At 46.9% G+C, this 19,498-nt stretch overlaps 1 protein-coding gene across 1 annotated transcript in view; it reads right to left on the bottom strand.

The window, feature by feature from the left end:
* The window catches only part of LOC125759967 (uncharacterized), a 59,832-nt gene extending 45,287 nt beyond the window's left edge, over positions 1 to 14,545 (bottom strand). Inside the window, exons 1-5 of the mRNA XM_049419509.1 lie at positions 14,460 to 14,545; positions 12,539 to 12,925; positions 11,624 to 11,764; positions 11,007 to 11,129; positions 10,201 to 10,600 (exon numbers count right to left, since the gene is read on the bottom strand). Of these exons, the coding sequence (XP_049275466.1) occupies positions 10,201 to 10,600; positions 11,007 to 11,129; positions 11,624 to 11,764; positions 12,539 to 12,925; positions 14,460 to 14,478 (1,070 nt within the window). The 5' untranslated portion in view covers positions 14,479 to 14,545. The remainder of the gene's footprint in view (positions 1 to 10,200; positions 10,601 to 11,006; positions 11,130 to 11,623; positions 11,765 to 12,538; positions 12,926 to 14,459) is intronic.
* Positions 14,546 to 19,498: the final 4,953 nt, after the last annotated feature.

Raw genomic sequence — 19,498 nt, 5'->3', positions numbered from 1 at the left:
CACCGCTGCAAACTGGGCTCAGTGACATCACCCTGATACTGCATAAATAAGCCGCAGGAGAGATTGCACAGCGCAAGCGGAGGGAATTCTGGCCCGAGGTAAACCCTCGCTTCGTCGCGTTGACGCACCATCCTACTTCCGAGGAACCTAGCAGAAGCACCATTTCTTTTTCCTGAACGGAAAAAAATACGTGGGTAAAGCGTTAACGCTTTAGCACTTACCAGTCAGTACGGGTAAGTCGCGAATGAAGCTCTTCACCGACGACGTCGCTTGCCTGACTGGCCGCCTCGCCTTCCATCGACGAAAACGACGCTTCGCTCTCCGACGGCGTGCGCTGATACACTAGCCGCGCGAGCTCGAAGAAGTATATCGCGCTCCACTTGGCTGAAGTCACTGAAATGTAAACCCATTACCCTTGCGAAGTCTTCGTTGCAAGGTTCAGCGGATTCAATCTACACCCCTATCCATCGCAGCCATGATCGTGGAAAACACGGAAACAGCCATGAACCAGCGGCGGCGGCCGCTTACGCATGCGGTGACGTGTCATGGCACCCTCTGATTCGCTGAGAGCAATGAACGCAATGACGACACACCTCCAGCGCCAAATTTCAGGCGAGTGAAATTGAGGAGGAGATATTTGGTTTTTGAATACGAATTTCTCCACTAATAAGTCATCTTTTTGCACCGAACAAAAACCTGCACGCATTCTCGAATGCCCATCTTTCATCCCGTATCAACTTCGTGTTGCTCTTGAGTGTCCTTTTAAAACGAGAAGCGCAAAGCTGCCTGCCTACCAGTATCCCTGCACTCAGTCACCCTCACCGTCGACATCATTGCAATTACCCACAGAAGGGACATATGGGTAGTCGTTTCAATAATGGAAAGCGCAAAGGAAATCTGGAAAGCACACGATACATGACAAGGCTTCTTCAAGCACTGCGGAGTTCCTGGTGTTCACCGCATGCCTCTCTCCTGCGGAGAAGCTGCCTAGCAGCCGAGTTCGTTTCTGTTGTGGCACGCTATGGGAAGTCCACGCATAATTAGAGCTCACGAAGAAAGGTGTGAACATGAAGGTGCAGTGTACTTAATTTTATTGCTGTCAGTCAATTCGTGTAGCCCATTGCTAAATCGTTCAGTGCTCTGAAACATTGGTTTATCGAATGGAAGATACCACAGCTTAACCGCCAAACCATGCAGCCGGTGTCAGAGAGCCTCGCTAGCAAAACATCATGCTGCACTCATCTTAAACGTGGTAAGCGAATGCTCGGCAACACTTATCATGCATCGAACGTAGGACTGCTTATCGATGCACATGCGCCGTGATGGTCTAATGGGTATAGAGCGTGACTGCTGACCGATTGTCCGATGAAATCCCGGCCGCGTCGGTCGCATTTCGGTGGAAACGGAATGCTAGAGCCACGGGTGCCTAGAATTAATTGGCTACACAAGTGGTCAAACTTCTGGAGCCCTCCATTATGGCCTCTTTCATATTCCCACCGTAGTTTTGGGACTTAAAACCCCGACAATGTAGAGGTGTGCGCCGCCGCGCCGCCGCCGAAGTCCCGAGAGGGATGACGCCGCCGCCGCCGCTGCCGCCGCGCTATAATTGCGGCGCGCCGCCGTTTGCCTTTTCTTGTAATATGAACTGGAAATGTGGACGTAGAATACAACACATCCTTGGGGGAGCTCTTCTCGATGTACCCATGTAATGGACTGTTCATTTCAGCCGCCGCTGATAGGCATGAGATTGGCGAGCAGCACGCCCTCTGTTCTTTTTCCGGTTGTTTTTTTCACTATGAGGTCACGAAGCTTTGACAACTACCGACACAAATGGGAGTAAGAGAATGAGCTTCAGCCTTGCACTTCAACCTTAGAGAAAAAAATTAGGAGGGAGCAAGCCTAGCATCCACAAGCCAACCTCCTATGACGCCGCTATGTCCTCGGGTTCTCTTTTCGAAAGAATTCAGCGCAAGCCTTCAAACACAAGCACACAGAAAGACATGACAGCGGCCGTCCCGTCATGTCTTTCTGCGTGCTTGTGTTGAAAGTTTTGCACTGAATTTTGTCGAAAAAAATATGCATGAACAACTAGCCCCACAACGTGTTTTGTTAAAGGGGTACTGACCCAAAATTTCGCCGCCGAGATAGGCTGAGGCATCAATTCCCGTGAGCATGCGTATGTCATCTGCGAAATATCAACAGTGAATATAGCTTGGAAGGTATTTTGAATGAACTTTGAAGTTTGCGTGAGCGATCGACACCCTCAGGCTATTGACGCCCTCAAAGGTGACTTTTGGTGACCCCCTACTTCCCTCACGTGACCACGCTGCGACGAGTTATGATGACGTCATACCCGACATTTTTCTTGCCGCGTTAGCTGCAGCAGCCTACTTGTGGGGTGCTATGCAGGATGGCCCGAGTTTGGCGAAACTCGGGATCTTTCCGAGCTCTGGCGACACCCCCTTTTGAACGAGCTAACAGTACGAGAAGGTGAAATCCATCCCTCAGCGCGCGCTCCTTTCAATTGGTTACTATGGAACGCGGCGTCACGTCAAGGGCGGTCGAGAAGGTTGGGTGGTGTCGTCAAACTAGAGGCAGCTTCTTTCATGTGTTTGTCGTTCCACTGAGTGCAGAAGTGCACCCATGCAAGTAAAGCGGCCGAAAGCTCTATTAACTCTAATTTTTATGTGTGGGCGGGCCGTTTGAATTCATATTCAAGCGTTTAATGTCTGCTCTAAGTATACTTTAGAATAATAAGCACCGTGGCCTCTGAGATTAGTTCCGACCGAGCGCCTTACAACACCGCGGCTAGAGCTAATCGCCGAGGCCACGTGTAATAATCACCGTGGTCGGCCACTACATTCTAGTGCGTTGCTCGGCCGGCGTGCGCCCTCGTCGTTCTCTTCTTCATCGTTTGCTCGCTCCCAGAGCATGTGCGCCCGGCTGATTACCTAATTGGCTGGGCGGTATACTAGCTAAGTCAGGAAGTGCTATGACGAAGCTGATTAGGCCAAATCATGCTAAGGCCGAGCTAACTAAGCCACGTCTTACTAAGACTATGCTAATGAAGTTGTGAAAAGCTAAGAACAAGGTAATTAAGATCATACAAATTAACACGACGCTAATTAGGAGAGTGTAATTAAAACCAAAATAATTAGAACATTCCTCACCGATATTGTGTTAATTAGATCGTGCTAATTAGGAGTATGCTAATTACCCCTGTACTATTCAGGACCTTGCGAAATAAACCTGAGTAATTATAGCCGTGGTAATTAAGACATTATCAATTAATGCTAATAAACACAACGCTAACTAAGATTGTGCTCATTAGGATTATGCTAATTACCTCTGTATTAATCAGGACCTCGCGAATTAAGCCTGAGTAATTATTGGCACTGTAATTAAATCATTAAAAATATTGCTACTTAACATGACGCTAATTAAGGACGTGCAATTAAAACCAAGATAATCATGACCTTACTCACCGAGGGCGTGTTAATAAGGATCGTGCTAATTATTATTATGCTAATTACATCTTTACTATTCGGGACCTTGCGAATTAAACCTGGGTAATTAATGTCGTGGAAATTAAAACATTGACAATTAAGAAAGGACTATTCATTATTATGTTAGTTAAGACCTTCCTAATCAATAGCACCAATATTGAGACCGAACTGACACGGTCATTACTCCGAAGCAGACCAAGCATACTGAGTAGACCAGCCACATAAAAAGCTGGAAGAAGCTAGGTGATCACAAGCTCCTCCGATGGCCCCAGCCTTGCACAAGCACTGCAAGCTGACCAAATTATTTTATATGCAACGAAGCTGCTGAGTAGCGTCCACCGCATGAAACACTTGACAGGCACACCGGCACTATGACAGTCACGAGTTAAACTGGAGCGAATCAACGAGCTTGTGCCCGAGTTCGTGCGTCAATGAATTTGATTGACAGACGCCCGCGGCGAAGGGCGGGTCCGCCCACCGCGTTTCCTCTTGCCGAGGAGCAGTGCTCACGCCGCAACTCCAGCGAGCGGCACGATTCATCTATGAGCTTAATCGAACAGACTATGCACACGCGCACGAAGAACTAAAGGTTATATCATCACGTGGCTACGATGTCTCGCATTCAATTTCACCGCTCTCATGACGTACCACTCACAGCTATGAAGCAAGCGCCCTTGGTGGGATTTGCGGCGAGAAAGGTTACTATTTACTTGTTTGTGGATACATTGTTTCTACCGATTCGCTACTACAGAGAAATCTTCAGGCGTGTAATGTAAGTATAGCAGTAACCTGTCCATTTATTTATCTGTAATATTTCAGAGAAGCGAAACGAGCTGCACCGGAGTGCTGCGTGTGCGCCCTTGTTGCCTCCGCGAGTTGAAATTTCCATGCGGCAGGTGGAACGAAAGAATTCTCCGAAAGAGGACAAACGCCCACGAACACGCCCGTGGGAGGTGCGATGATCATTTGGCAAAAAGATAGCGCAATCACGCTGGCGTCGCTGCACTGTCAAAATGTTGACTGAGTGGCGGCGCTGACGCGTTCGCACGCGGTGTTCCTTTGAAAACCGCCGCAAAGGCCGCACATGCATTTGTGACGCCATTCTCGTTCTTGTAGCCGTATTTATGAACGCTGCTATCGCGTGCTCCACACTGTCTTCCTGTCATGACCACCGTGTGCCCGAGAGGCTCGCACAATCCTGCATAGCCCCCAAGGGCGGCTGCTCGCGAACCGCGAGGAAGTGTGTCACAGTTCTGTGTGCTGACGTGATCGAGTGCTGCACCCGCTAGGTGGTGATAGTTGCACCCGGAAGCTTGTCGTTTTTGAAAGCGACACTGACACAGGTCGGTAATGACGGGCCTATAATTAATTACCTGTCGCGCACTACAGCAAACAATGTGCCGTGTTATGACTAACAGGCCCCCACTAACACACTGCAGCAAAAAAAAAAAACGCGACGCCAAAATTTTTGCGTCAGTACGCCTCTAACTGAGCTCCTCGGGTTCATATCACAATTTCCATCCTGCTCCTTTTTCCTTTCCTTTTTGTGGTGGGTACATGAGGAAAAAATAACGAGCGTGCGCGCCTGCCGTTCACAAGCCAACGTCCTCCGACGCCGCTCCGCCCTCGTGCTCCATGTTCTGGTCACAATTCCTAGCATGCTGCTATTTCATTCTTTACGGCTGGGCTACAGTGAACTCTTCTAGTTCACTGCACATTATACCTATAGGGTGTGTCGTGTCCTTCCTGCTCCTTTTGTCCCCGTCCAAAGTGCGCAACCTAACCATATGGGTATAATGATCAGTCACCAACTAGCCCAGCTGTCAACCTTATTGTTCTTCACTGTAGCTGGGAAGTTATTCTCGATGTGCCCCCCTAGTGGACTGTCCATTTCGGCTGCCGCTGATTGACTGGAGTTTGGCGAGAAGCGCGCCCCCTCTTTCCAGTTCGTCTTTTGGAAGGTCATTTTGACGTCACGAAGCTTTCACAGCTGTTCACAGAAATGAGAGGGACGGAATGGTCCGCCGCAATGCAGCTGTGGCTATGGTGCTCGGCTGCTGAGCCGAAGGTTGCGGGTTCTATCCCGGCCGCGGCGGTCGAATTTCGATGCAAGCGAAATGCTCGAGTTCCGGGCACTTTGCTGTGTCAGTGCGCGTCGAGGAACGCCAGGTGATCAAAATTTCAGGAGCTCTCCTCTACGGCGTCTCTCATAATAATATCGCGTAGTGGGGAAGACAGACAACGAGACAGCATCGAGTTGGACTGGAAGAAGACCAAGACGAAGAGCCGAGGGTGCGCGTGACAGTGTTTGAGACAGCTGAACCCAGGCCTTTCGTTTTGGTGAATAAACCCTCTTATAATTTCGTGGAGGTGCTGGGTAGTCTTCGAAGCTGGATCTGCGAAGCCGCACCTTACCTCCAGTGTCAGCAATGCCGGAAGAATCTGTAGCGGCATCGTCATCCCTCACGATCATCATCATCCTTTTTACATCCCTCCTCCGGAGTTCTTAACGGGGGACGCAAACCAGCAGCAGTGTACGTTGAATGCAGGCATGCCCTTCGACACGGCGAAAGCGTCTTCTACCGCTGCCCGACGCGCTTACCTACCACGTGCCGTACACCTAGTCACTACTCGCATTGCGCGTGGCATGGTTCTGCAACCACGACGTTCCCGCGTCCGTCGACTTGTATACCCGTGCCAGCACGTCCGCTGCAATGCAAAGCTGAGGTCGGCGGTGCGCCGCCACCGACGTCTTCATCACTACCCCCCCCTCCCCCCACTACCCACGTAAGCGGCCAAGTCGACCATTTGGACACCGCTCAGGTCACAATGTCCGCGTACCGACATCCGCGTCAGCGCTGTGCCCGCACAGGAAAGACCCATCGCAGCAGCTACTCGTCGATGGTTGCTCGTCGTGGCTTCACTGTGTCATTTCGCATTGTTTCGCGCACATCGCCCGCACCGGCCCTTGTGCACCCGCCCTCCACTCCATCTGCAGGCACCTCTGCCAGCCGCGCTGACTCGCGCCACCCGGTGCGCTACCGAAAGGCACCATCAAGTCGTCGTGTGACCCGCCTGGCCACGACCCCAGCGTACTTTCGACCAGTTCTCCGCCCGCTGCGCTTCTCCCAGAGCCGCCCGCCAGAGACCCAATGGTTCCCGATAGTCCTTTACCGTTGACGACCTAGACTGCCCACGGACATTTGTCTCGCGTAACAGGCCTTGTATATACGCCCCCATCGTTTTTTTCATTTCGGCTTCATTTCTGCGGGGGTACTCTGTGGCGGCATCGTCATCCCTCACGATCATCATCATCCTCTTTACCACTTACGCGCCGCGCCTCTCGCGCAGGGTATGCTCAGAACTCGAGGCGCAAGCAGTTAAGAACGTGCTCATGCTGCTGGAAGCTGGACGCCGGCAGCCGCTGCCGCTCTGCTTGTACTAGGGCCTTTTAATAAAGTAGCGGGAACGGCACGGCCACGTCGGCCGCCGGACGTCTCTCTCACTCGATACAAATCTACCAACCAAGGTACCTCCCAGATTCCAGCCACTGCATGTCCCGGCGTGTTGCCACTGCGTCACCCGCCGATCTTCCGCGGCACTGACGACCAAGACGTTGAGGAGTGGTTGGCTACCTACCACAAGGTCAGCGCAGCGAACAAGTGGGACGATGCGGCTAAGCTGACTTATGTCAGCTTTTACTTGGCTGGCGTCTCTAGTCTCTGGTTGCGGAATCACGAAGCTGATATTAACAACTGGGCTTCGTTCAAGAGAGCGTTTTCAGAAGTCTTCGACCGCCCCGCTGTACAAAAGCTCCGCGCAGAACAGCGACTTCGTGAGCGCGCTCAACAGCCAGGAGAGAACTTCACCAGCTAATCGAAGACGTTGTGGACTTGTGCAAGCGTGTGAACCTGTCGATGCTCGAAGTAGACAAGATCAAGCAGATACTGAAGGGAATAGCCGATGACGCGTTTCAGATGTTGTTAGCCAAGGACCCATAAACCGTAGCCGAACTGGTGAGTTTGTGCCCGAGTTTCGACGCGTTGCGCAAGCAACGCGCCGAGACACGACGCTCTCTGGAACAGCGTGTCTCGATCGTAGATTTAACTCTCGGAGACCAGAATTCCATGTTGACTCAGATAAAACAGTTTGTGCGTGAGGAGGTCGCTCGGCCACTCTCCATTTTATCAAGCACGCCCGAACCAAGCGGAACTAGCCACACACATAAAAAACCCACAGATAAAAACCTTAAAAAACAATAGAAAAATGGTCTTACCTAACATTACTAACAGCTACACGCATGCCCACACTTTTTGATGCACATTTTGCTTGCTGTGTTGCTTTCTGCATTTCTTCATTATTTTTACGCAAACTAAACCTCAGTCTACACAACAAGAACTGGTGCACAACCTTATCGGCAATGTTATGGCATGCGGGTAGGGATGAAAATGCAGGTTCAATTGACGAAATCACGTCAGCAACGTGCTTGAGTGGAAGTTTTCCTGCTACTAGTGACTCTTCATTTTTTCTGAAGTAACTCTCCGTGCATTCTAAGAGGGACATGATTGATGCTGATGGTATGCATAAGGATTGCTTGTTCGGTACATAATTCTTTAACTTCAAAAGCAAGCCTGCCCGAGCAGCGTCTGTTCCAGTCAACGTGCATTTGCAAAGGTCACAAAGCCCATACTTCTTACCGACACTGCGAGCGATGTACCCTGCCAGGTACTCTAAAGATTCGTGCTCTTCTGGCTCAAGATTTTCAAGCATGGCAGGCATTTTCACATCATCCAGCTCAGCCCTCAAGCCGGGTCGTGTGCTTAAAAAATCTGTCGAATGAACGGAGTCATCTGTGTCACAGCTGCCGTGCTTGCTTGGTTTAAAAAACTGCGCAAGCACAATGAGTCTCAGTGTATAGTCGACGTATGTAACTGCGCGGTAGTAAACACGGACGACAAGAAGACACAAGGACAAGCGCTTGTCCTTGTGTCTTCGTGTCGTCCGTGTTTACTACCGCGCAGTTACATACGTCGATCATGAATCACCAACTCGCCCAATCGTCCACCTTGCTCAGTGTATACTTGAACTCTCTAGCCCAGGGGACAGGAGACTTCGCTCTTATGGTACTAAAAAGATTCTCTAGGGCATCCTGAGCGAAGCGACACAGGAGAAGAAACTTCAAGCCTTTGGACTTGACATACCACTGGCGAAGATTTAATGCTGTAGTAGTTGTTATTATCATGCCAGTCTGCACTGGCTTCCATGATGCCTTAGGGCGGTTGTGGTCAAAACTGTTAAGTTTCCTGAACATCTCAATGAAACGCTGAAGAAATATTTCAACCTCCTTGCCCTTTTGTGGGCACAAATCACTCAAAGCCAAGGTCGGTGTCCTTGACGTCATTAGCGAAAACCACCTAAACACCTCATTCAGAAACCAAGCAGTTGTTACAGCTTTCTGATCAATTTTTTTCTGCTCAACCAGAAGCTGCAGAGCAGTAGAGATACTATGGTTGAACAAGGCGCAAGCTGTGCCAACATTCATTTTGTCAAAGTGGCTTGTGTTTAGATGTTTCTGCTTTAAACGTGGGGCAAGCTTGAGGCTATGCTGTTCGTCGATTTCGCACAGCTGCTCCACATACTTAAAGCTGACCTGAAAGTGAAACGGGTCATTATGGTCATATTTGCTGTTTATGTAATCAGGGAAACTGTACATAACAATTTGTAGCTCATTTGGAACATATTCAATGATTGCATTAACGAAACCATTTCTCTGCCAATCCTTACTATGTGTTTTCAGGTTTTCGCAATTTCAGACTAACCAGCAAAGTTCACAAGTAAGTTTAGAAATGCATGACATGTAAACTCTATATTGTAGGCACTCCTGAGTTGTAGCTGGCAGCTTACTAGTAACCCTTAGGACTGCAAGTGCTGTATTCACCGTACTCTTATTTACCTATTGTGCATTTATTTCAAGCAAAGAAACTCATGAGGAAGGTAAGGACTGCACTGAACGATAGAAAAAAGAAAGTATAGGGATAACGTTTATAAATATGAAGAGTAGGGCGAGTAGTAAACACTAACTGAAGAGAGTAAACGTTTGCAAGGCACATAACGGAGGCAGTTTGAATTAGTGACATGCAGTTGAGCAAGTTATGTCTGCAGTAGATAACAGGTCATCGATTAGTATAACAGAAGAGATGCCGTCAACAGCATAGGATTAGAGGCGATGAAATGGGTAAATATGCAGGTATAAGATCGAGCCATATAATGCAACCTTGGGTTATCAGAATATGCTGATCCATTTGATCCATTTGGCGCGTCTTGTTGACAGTTCGAAAGGCATAAACCATCAAGCCTGCAGAAATGTGGACAGAGTCTGCTTTGTTTGGCTTTCACGTTCGTCTTTCATGCACTTTAAGTTGTACTTGAACGTGGCAAAGCCGCTTGTGCAGCCATTCTGCCAGGGTTAATTAACAATTGCAAGCAGAAGCATTCATACAGCAGTGCACATAGGAGGCTGTTTATTTGCAGATGTCTTGAAGTGTTATAACTTGTGGTAAATAAAGCAGTCAAAGAAATTATGCATAAGAAATTATGGTGTGTAGTCTTTCTTTTGTTGCTTGTTTTTGTGCCACCCGTTTCGAACATGCATAACCAATTCCAACTTGCCCAGGCATCAATTCTTCTGCAGTACAAAGAAATTAGTTTCTCTTGGCGACTACGTGAACACAAGATGCCACTGCCTGCTTGCATAGCAACATAGTACTTTACCTCATTGGTTGGCAACTTGTTTTTAACCACAGTCTCATCATCCAGAACTATCTTCTGCTGCATCACCAGATGACCACGCAAGTTTTTCAGAAGGTGGGGTGCATCCGCAAGGAAGTGCAGGCTGCGGCCTTCATCACAGGGGTGAGGACATGTGGTCCGAGGGCACCCGTACTTTGTGGCCGTTATACTGCACAGTCTCCAAATGGCCTGGTTTCCACTCCCCATGTCAGAAGTTACAAAGTCTACAGACAGACCAATTGCTTCACATTTCCTAATGATATCAAAGAGTATGGCCAATATTTGCTTTGCATCAAAGGAGTCAGCTGAAAAAGAAAAACAAGTTATAATTTCTGGTGTTTAATGACCCTTTGGGGTTTAATGTGCCAAAACCACGATATGATTAAGAGTTATGGCCTTGCGGAGGGCTCTGAATAATTGCGACCATCTGGGGTGCTTTAGAATGCACCGACATTGAACAATACATGGGTCTCTTCACCTCCATCGAAATGCGACCGCCACGGCTGGTATCGAACCCGCATCTTTTGGGCCAGCAGTCGAGTGCCATAATCATCGCTTCACTGCGGCGGCAAGGCCTAAAGTTGCATGGTAAGCTCGCTTATTTGGTTTTGCAGTCTACTGAGATTTACTTACGAGAGAGGACAGTGTGTCACTGTTGGCTAGATAAACTGCTTTTGTCCTTTAGAAGTTACAGAGCGATGCATTATTTACCTGAAAAGTGGTATGCTATTGTCTGTTTCCACCTGGATGTAACTCCTCCAAGCATGAACACCAGCGCGTGTGTTGCGAGACCGGCTGGTGCACTTGGGTCTGATGATGCTACAGTAGAATGTCCTGAAAAGTAGCGCACAAGCATATATTTGTAAACTGCATTATAATTTTCAGTATCCACTTAACAGATTAAAATGAATAATCATTTAAATAGAGAATGAAGAAATACTTTGTTGATGCAGGTCACGCCTAAATAGTACTAACAATTAATTACTCGTAAGGTGTTATTTGGCTGTCATTTAATACCCAAACAGTACGCATTATGCGAAGGGCGCTGGTTCAGCCCCTACGAGTGGCAACTTGTCTTTTGCACTTGAAAACAAAACAACCCACATGCCTTTTAGTGGACGTTTTCATATATATTACCATGTGGCAGTATAAATATAAAGTGAGCTATTGATTCCACAGCCTACGAAAGAAGCCAGCTTCAGAGCACACTTTATGCCGAGCTGAAAAAATGTCGTTCGTTATCTTTAGCTCAAGTTTCACGCATTGTAAGCATTGTGCCTTTACACCAAGGTCAGACTGCAAGAAACAAAACTTGCATGAATACTTACCAATGACAGAACGTGTAGTACAGTCATAATCGAGGCCTGGTGTGAGCTGCATTTCATCGAGCATGATGACAGCGTACCGATCCTCTGCCTTGAATGTTGCAACTTTTGCCGCAAGTGCAGGAAAGACATCCTCAAGGATTCCTAGAATTATGCACACTATTGTCACCTTGCAGTACAGTTTTAAGGAGAGGCATGCATGAAGAGCTTTGGGACCAAATGAAACAGGAACTGAACTGTGCCAGAAGCAAATCCAATCGATAATAATAATAATAATAATAATAATAATAATAATAATAATAATAATAATAATAATAATAATAATAATAATAATAATAATAATAATAAAGATAATAATAACTCCCAGGGTTTTACATGCCAACACCAAGGTATGATAAGGCATGCCATAGTGGAGGACTCTGGCAATTTTGACCACCTGGGGTTCCTCGACATGCTGAATCCAATCAAATGAACAAAATACTATATGAACACTCGGAGAGTGATGTGCTGCCTTCTCACCACTAGTACAAAACCGGTTTCACATCTCGGTATTTGCAACAACAAAAAGTTCATGATTACACTGCACTAATAACTTCATTTCCCATGGACCAATTTTGATAATTATTTTTGCGCTCATCTCAGGATTCAGCACGACAGACGCTCCAGTGCTGCAGGATGCAGATGAAAAACATTGCAGGGCCCCTTTAGGTGAATAAAGACGCCTTGTAAAAATGTGGCTTGACATAGGCACTTCTTACATTTATCGTACACTGAGCTACGTATCATGTCTCACCCTAATTCGCAGTAGTGTATCATTCGCATTTGTTGGTTACTTAAAGAAGATGCACCATAAATTGCTGTAATGATGGTTGACTGTTCCCTTTATACTGTTCCTTGTACGAAAAAGAAGACTCATACCTGGCGAGAACTTGATGTTTTCGATGTTCTTCTGGAGGGTTCTTTCTGCGGGCAGTGGCCATCCATTGTCACGGAGGTGTTCGTATCCTCTCGATCCGCAAGCAAGTCGAACATTTAATGATTCCTGCACTGTACTGTCACTCCATGCAGACCCCCTCATAGTTCGTTTCTGAACATAACGCAGTTGATCACCGGCAAAGATCTTACTAAATGAATCTTTCAGGCTTCTGCACTCTTTTTCGGCCTTTGCTCGTTTCTTCTGCTCCAAATTGAGCTGCCGCTTTAAGACCAAAAGCTCATTAAATGGGTCATTGTCTGCAACAGTGCTCCCTCCCGTCATTTGGTCTGCTTGCACTGATGACGACTCGTTCATTCGGTCATCTTCTGCTGCAAAATACGATAACATTAATGACTTTAGCCATTAATTCTAACACTAAAACTTTCAAGAATCTAAAATCAGGATATGACAGTGCATGTGTAAACCTACGACTACAGGCAACAATAAAAAGAGCACTTAAAGGATAGTCGAGGCTACGTGCACCATGACCAATGTGATGGCTTTACGAATCTGAAGGAAAAATTGCTTCAACAAGCATATTCCCCTGAACCAATTGATTCATTTGTGGACATAAAGAAAACCGTGCGAAGGTTGGATAAAACACGAACAACCAATTTGTACCTCTACATTGATAATAGAGAGAACTGATACACAAAAATAGAGTAGTGAGCACACACACTTGGTGTCGTGCAATCCACTGGTTGAATGATTCTCTACATTTTTGTGCTGCTTTAGCAAAGAAAATTAGCACAAATAACACTTGAGTGTGACAAAGGCTTTAAAACCTAGAAGCTGTGAGAACTCTCGCACAAGGAATGTCCCACAGCTGTTTGGCTGAATGCATGAAACAACTAAAATGCAATTACTGAATGCACATTGAAAGCATACAGTGAGCAGCACAAACTAGAGGTTTTGAAAGTGTGAGACTCAGACTTCATTCCATTTCTCCGGTTTCCTTGGTGTATTACCATGAACAATAAAAGCGAATATGTTAAGAATGAATATTGCCAATAAATGCAGAGAACATGCATATTTTTTTATCTGACAAATCTCTACAATAGCCTTGTTTTGCAGCAGATGGCTTGCGTCTTTGTACACACGTGTAGTCTCCACTGGTAACTCGAGTTCCACAAAATGAAAGCCACAAACACTTGAACAAGACTAAACTTGAACAAGTGTGGATTTCACTTCTTCGTTAACGTTTCCATGCATAGGATTAGCCCCCAACTGCGTAATAACATAAGGTACCTGCTGCAGAGCATTACACTGCTGTGCCTCTATCCACAAAAGACTCGTCATTGCCTTCTGAGCTCGCAGGTGCTCCCTCGCAATGCGGGGTTTCCTGTGGGTTCTCAGGTGCACCTTGGTTGTCTGTAGATTGTGGTGCTTCAAGTGCATTGCCTGGGTTATCTGGCATTGGCTGCTGGCATCCTGGTTGTGAGACTGGACGAGAAAATGGAGGCTTTCTGGGTTTTTTCTGTGGTCTATGCAAGAAAACGCTTGGCACTGCCATCCACTTCAACTTTTTTTTGCCATCCACTCTTGGTCTCTCAAAATCATCCGGAAGGAAGTGGTCCTCTTGATTGTCCGTCAAGAAAAAAAATGGTGATTGACGTTACTTTGGCCTGTTGTTTCAAAATGCTTTAATAGTCATGAGAAGTCATTGAATAGCGAATATAGTTGCTACCAACATCTTGAAAATATCACTTTTCGTTGTTAGGGCCACAACTACGTTCCTAAATGATCAGAAGCGTTTTCAGGTATGCTTGCTCACTATTTGCTAGTTTAAAATTCAAAACAGGATAAAGGGGTGTTAGGGGCGTAGCCAGGGTTAGCCCCCAACTGCGTAATAACATAAGGTACCTGCTACAGAGCATTCCATTGCTGTGCCTCCGTCCACAAAAGACTCGTCATTGCCTTCTGAGCTCGCAGGTGCTCCCTCGCAATGCGGGGTTGGGGAGTTCTAACCCCCCCCCCCCCCGAAATTTTTCAGTTTTGCTTGCGTATATATACACGCGCACATACAAACGCACGCACGAACATACACAAAGTATGGTTCAACCCCCCCCCCCCCAGAAAAAAAATTTCTGGCTGCGCCCCTGGTGTTATCTCAGATGAAAAGGCAGGCATGGAAAAGGGTGGCCCCGAGTTGTGTAGTAGGACAGTGAGAGAAACAAGAGCACAGTTGAAGCAACACTATAAAAATAGACCAAGCACTTTCATTTAAACTAGCAGTCCACATTTATTCAGTTTGATAAGTTGGAATATAAAGGCGACAACATGTTGACGAAAAGAAAAAAAAAACACTCGCACCTTTCCGTTCAAGCTTTGTATGTACAACCAAACCAACAATCCCGAAACGCACTCCGCAGATACACTAATATTAGTGGCACTTTTTCGCCACTCTCGGTCGGCTAACCGTCGTCACAAAGTTATGGAATAAATACGATCGCGTAAATCGCAAATCACTCGTATTCCATGCGCACTCTCAGATGTATTTCTGTTCCGTTAATCAGAGGCTTGTCATGCCGTCAATGCCGACTGGTTAAACGCTTCACGCAATAATTCTCTCTTCGTATGAGCGTAACACGCAATTGCTCGAACAAGCCGCACAAACAGAACAGGTAAACATTTCAACCGCATTACAGCATGGCCAGCAAACCGCCGCATTTCTCATACTACAGTGCTAAGACGAAATTGCACAAGCGAACATACACACGAGCTGTTGTACCATTTAGCTCAGCTATCTGTTATTATAATCTGTAGTGCTAAATTAATTATCACAAACTCGTCCAACTTGTAACGCTACTTTTATTGCACTTTGAGACTTCACCAACTTACCTCGCACAAGCGGGTGTTCTTCGAAGGCGCGAAGTTCTTGCGGCCGATTCTGTGCAGCCATGCCGAACGTCGTTGCTGGTCTCCTTTCCCGGTCGGAATGCAAAAAAAAAATGCTTTCCCAGACTCCGTTCGGTTGCTGCACCCGAAGGCGCAGCAGCCAGGCATAGTTCTGGAATGTACGCTTGCCGATAATCCGTCCACGACACGTAGCTGGCACGTTGAAATCCGTCCGCACTGCTCGTTCACCACGGAGGAACACTCTCGGCGCGGAGGCGCCCAACGCGCTTGGAAGGGATATGGGTACGGGAGGTCACGTGATACAAATGAACCAATCACCGCAGCTCTACGGCGGCTTTGGCGTGCGGAAAACAGATGCGATACTCTGAAATTTTTCCAGTGACTCTAAGTACAAAGTGACTACAGCGCCGCCGCTACGATCGCCCGTCGGAGCACCACCCGAGATGCGGCGCGGCCGCTTCGTTTTCGTTCGTTCCACTGCCCCCTTCTAGTACACTGTAACCCAAGTCCACCCGTACTTAGCAGAGGCCATATCCTACGGGCATAAGCGTATGACTTTTAAAGATATAGTTCCGCCAGTCCACGTAGAGGTGCGTCTGACAAATATTGAGTTTGAAATAAGGTTTCACGTTTGCTATGGAAAATAATTCTCTAGCCTGCAGTAGTCGGGATCACTTTAAATTTAAACGCATATCTTCACAAAAAAGTTGCCTTGAAAACCTGCGTCACGGCTGCTGGTGAAAGTAAAGCGGTCTTGTTAGAGATCATATTTAGTCGGCTCCATTGAGAGTGCGTGCCGCTTTTCTTCCTGTGGAGCACGTAAACTTTCTACATTCGAGTAGAACATAAGAAAACACTCAAGAGTACACTTATACATTCGCCTAAGGCGAATCGAAGGCCAAAGCCATCTTGTTCTTAGTCTGTCTATTGATCCTCCCTCGCCCCCCTCCGAAGGCTTTCTGCACCTAAGGTGATTTTGCACTGCCTCCATGTTCGGAGGCGGCATTGAAAGCTTCATGGTCTTGTCCTGGTTCCGTGATCGGCCCACTTTTGACCAAGCGACGATGTGCTGCGTTGACGTCATATGGGGACGTCATCACGTGACTATGATATTTTCCAACAATCGTTTTGCCGCCCCAGACGCGGGTCGCCGACACCGACGGCCAACTTTCGCGTTCGATGAGACATCTAAGGTCCCATTGATAAAGACCTCTCTCACCTATCCATGTTGTCTAGCCGCAGGTACATCAATACTGTTCTGAAAATTTTCCAAGTGCAATCAAGCCGCCTAGTTATCTACAACCTCGACAGCACTTCATTTTAGAGCTTCATCAGATGCGAAATTCTCTACGTTTTACACCACTTACGCAGTTTAGTGCTCTCCTACTATACTAAAAATTACAATGTCTCCTGTCGACGTTATTTTTTTAATTTTGTCGTATCATGGCGCTTTTAATGATAATTTATTTTAACGCTGTTTGTTCTTTCTCAAAGGTGCATCATATTGCCAAACACGCCTCTTTGTATGTTTTATGTTACCGGCCCATTGCGCGTGTAGCGGCTGCCTTGCGCAAACTAGACCAGAATATCTAGGAACATTCATAATATTTTAAGATAATCTGTTAAGCTTGAGCGCGCAGACGGTAACTGCTGAGTTTATTATCCAGCTAACGCGGCCACCAGAAGTAAGGCTCGGATGTCCGATGCCGCATGTACAAATGCCGACGCGCCTTGCCGCGGTTCAGATTATCGACGGCCGACGCACTGTTGGGTGTCGTCAGTGTACAGCGTCTGTTGCTTGTACTTTGACTTTTCGTTTCCCGGGCACAGGTTCGCCCAAATAAAAAGTTTTTTCTCGGACACGCCGACTGCTTCCTTCGTCAGAGTCACGACCACGTGACAATATGCTAGGCCTGGTAGGATAGACTGTTCGTTAAATTTTTGTTTCATATATTGTGTCGACTTCCGGTCTTCACTGTCTCATAAATGTACAGTAGAGACCCCATATTCCTAGGGATTTTTTAAAATCTAACCGTTAAGCTCACTACAAAGTAGGCACTATTGTTTATGGAAGGCCTAACTAATTAGGAATGAGCAAGGCTCACTGAATTCGCTTTCGCTGCCTGCAAATTTTACCTCTAGGTTTACCATAAAGTTAAAGTGAATTCACTTATTATAGATGCTAAATATTCACGGGCTTTTCATAGTTGCAGCTTCTTTATGTAGCCTAAATGCAGATATAATAAATGCATCTTCTAATAATAATAACAACAAATCTGTATACAATTATTTTAGCACACATTTAGTCTTTAATCTAACAATGAGGTGTTCCAAGTAAAAACACCCAAAACAGCGTATTTACCAGCAGCCGTCATTGCCGACTCACTGAGAAATGATTATTAAGTTACTGCTCGTTTCATGCGAGAATATTATTTTTGAAGTTGTGTTCTGCCGTTGTCTGTGCCTGCGCGTGTTTAGTTGTCGTCGGAACGCGTCCTTGCCGTAAGTACAGCATGAGTGGACGTGAGGTTCACCGCGTAACATCGAGAGAGCATAATACGCTTTTTGCGTGCATATTTAAATGATTTACTAGCGGCTGCTAGCTTGACCCAAGGAGAACTGGTAACCCTACTTGCGTAAATTTATGTGCAGCTGTGCACTGATGGGCTGCATAGCGTGCTCACATTGCTCAGTGGCGTTTGCTGCCGGCTAGTTGGTACATGGCTAAAGTTGAATCGATGGCGCAAATGCTCGGACAGGGACGAATAACACAGGGCAATCACAGGACGGGTAGCGAAGCAGAGCCCTTGCAAGAATCAAATTTAGATGCTGGTGTGCGCTTGTCCGCGTCCTGTGTTCTTCGTCCCTGTCCGTGCATTTGCGCCAATTTCAACTCAGACAGCTCCGCGGGGAGTGACAGATGAAATGAACTTTATTTGGTCCTGGAGAACCCCGATCAGACAACCCCCGAAGGGGGGTCCGCCGCAGTTGCTGGCCGCGCCCACGCCGGTACTGGAAGACCGTGGCCCTCCGCCCGTTCGCAGGCCTCCTGGACTGCCGACAGCTGGACTGAGACCTGTGTGTGCAAAAGCTCGTTGCCTGCTCTAAGATTAATAAGCGCGAACAACACTACGGCTTATAAAACGATATCTTGCTTTAACATGGGTGATAAGTTGCACTTACAAACCAACACATCGTCACTGGTGAAAGATGGTCACTTAAGCACGATTGTGTTGGATGTAGATTCGAAGAGGGCGTGTTAGATTCGCTTCTGTTGTCAGTAAGCTTAATTTTATTTTTGAAAAATGTAGCTTCTCACTTGGGATAAGCATCACAGTAGAAAAAGATGAGAGAGTGGACATGGCAGCACAGTCGTGACTATGTCACCTACTGTTCCTTTGTTTGGGCGGGCGCTCACCTCATGTCTCTTCTTCTCGGGCGCTGCGAACTGCTGTGTGGAATATGACAATAGCCGGGGAGATACACATTTCACTGCGCAGCCTTTTGCTCGAGCGGACGAATTTCCTGCAGCCTTCGACGATCCACGATCACTGCATAACGGACACGTGCTTCTACACTTCTGCGCACCTTCTCTGGGCACCTCATCGCTGGCGCCTCACCGCGAAAACACCTCCCCTCCGGTTACAAAACATCAAGCATCTTCCGTTGGCGCAAGTGGACACGGTAACACTGTCGTGATTATGTCACTTCCTGCTCCTTTGTGCGTGCAGGTTAGTGGCAAGTTATGTTGTATCCGTAGTGATAATCGATTTATCATTGTGTTGCCGTGTCCACAAGTAGTATTACTTTTGGTTAATGATTGTTTCGCCCTGGCTGGCTTGCCACTGGCTCTCTCGGGCGACGTTGGATCAAATCCAGGACCTTGTTTTGAACAATTATTCAAAGAAGTGCTTGACACACAAAAAACTATTTTTTCCAAACTAACAGAAATTCAAAATAAACAAGCCTCTTTTGAGACTAGTAGCCAACAAATTCAGACTCGACGTACCGCAATAGGGAACAAGCTACTAAGCTTAGATAAA

The sequence above is a fragment of the Rhipicephalus sanguineus genome, chromosome 9 (genome assembly GCF_013339695.2).
Source record: "Rhipicephalus sanguineus isolate Rsan-2018 chromosome 9, BIME_Rsan_1.4, whole genome shotgun sequence".
NCBI lineage: Eukaryota > Metazoa > Arthropoda > Arachnida > Ixodida > Ixodidae > Rhipicephalus > Rhipicephalus sanguineus.
Note: the sequence above shows the minus strand (reverse complement) of the source record. Positions and strands in the feature narration are given on the sequence as shown.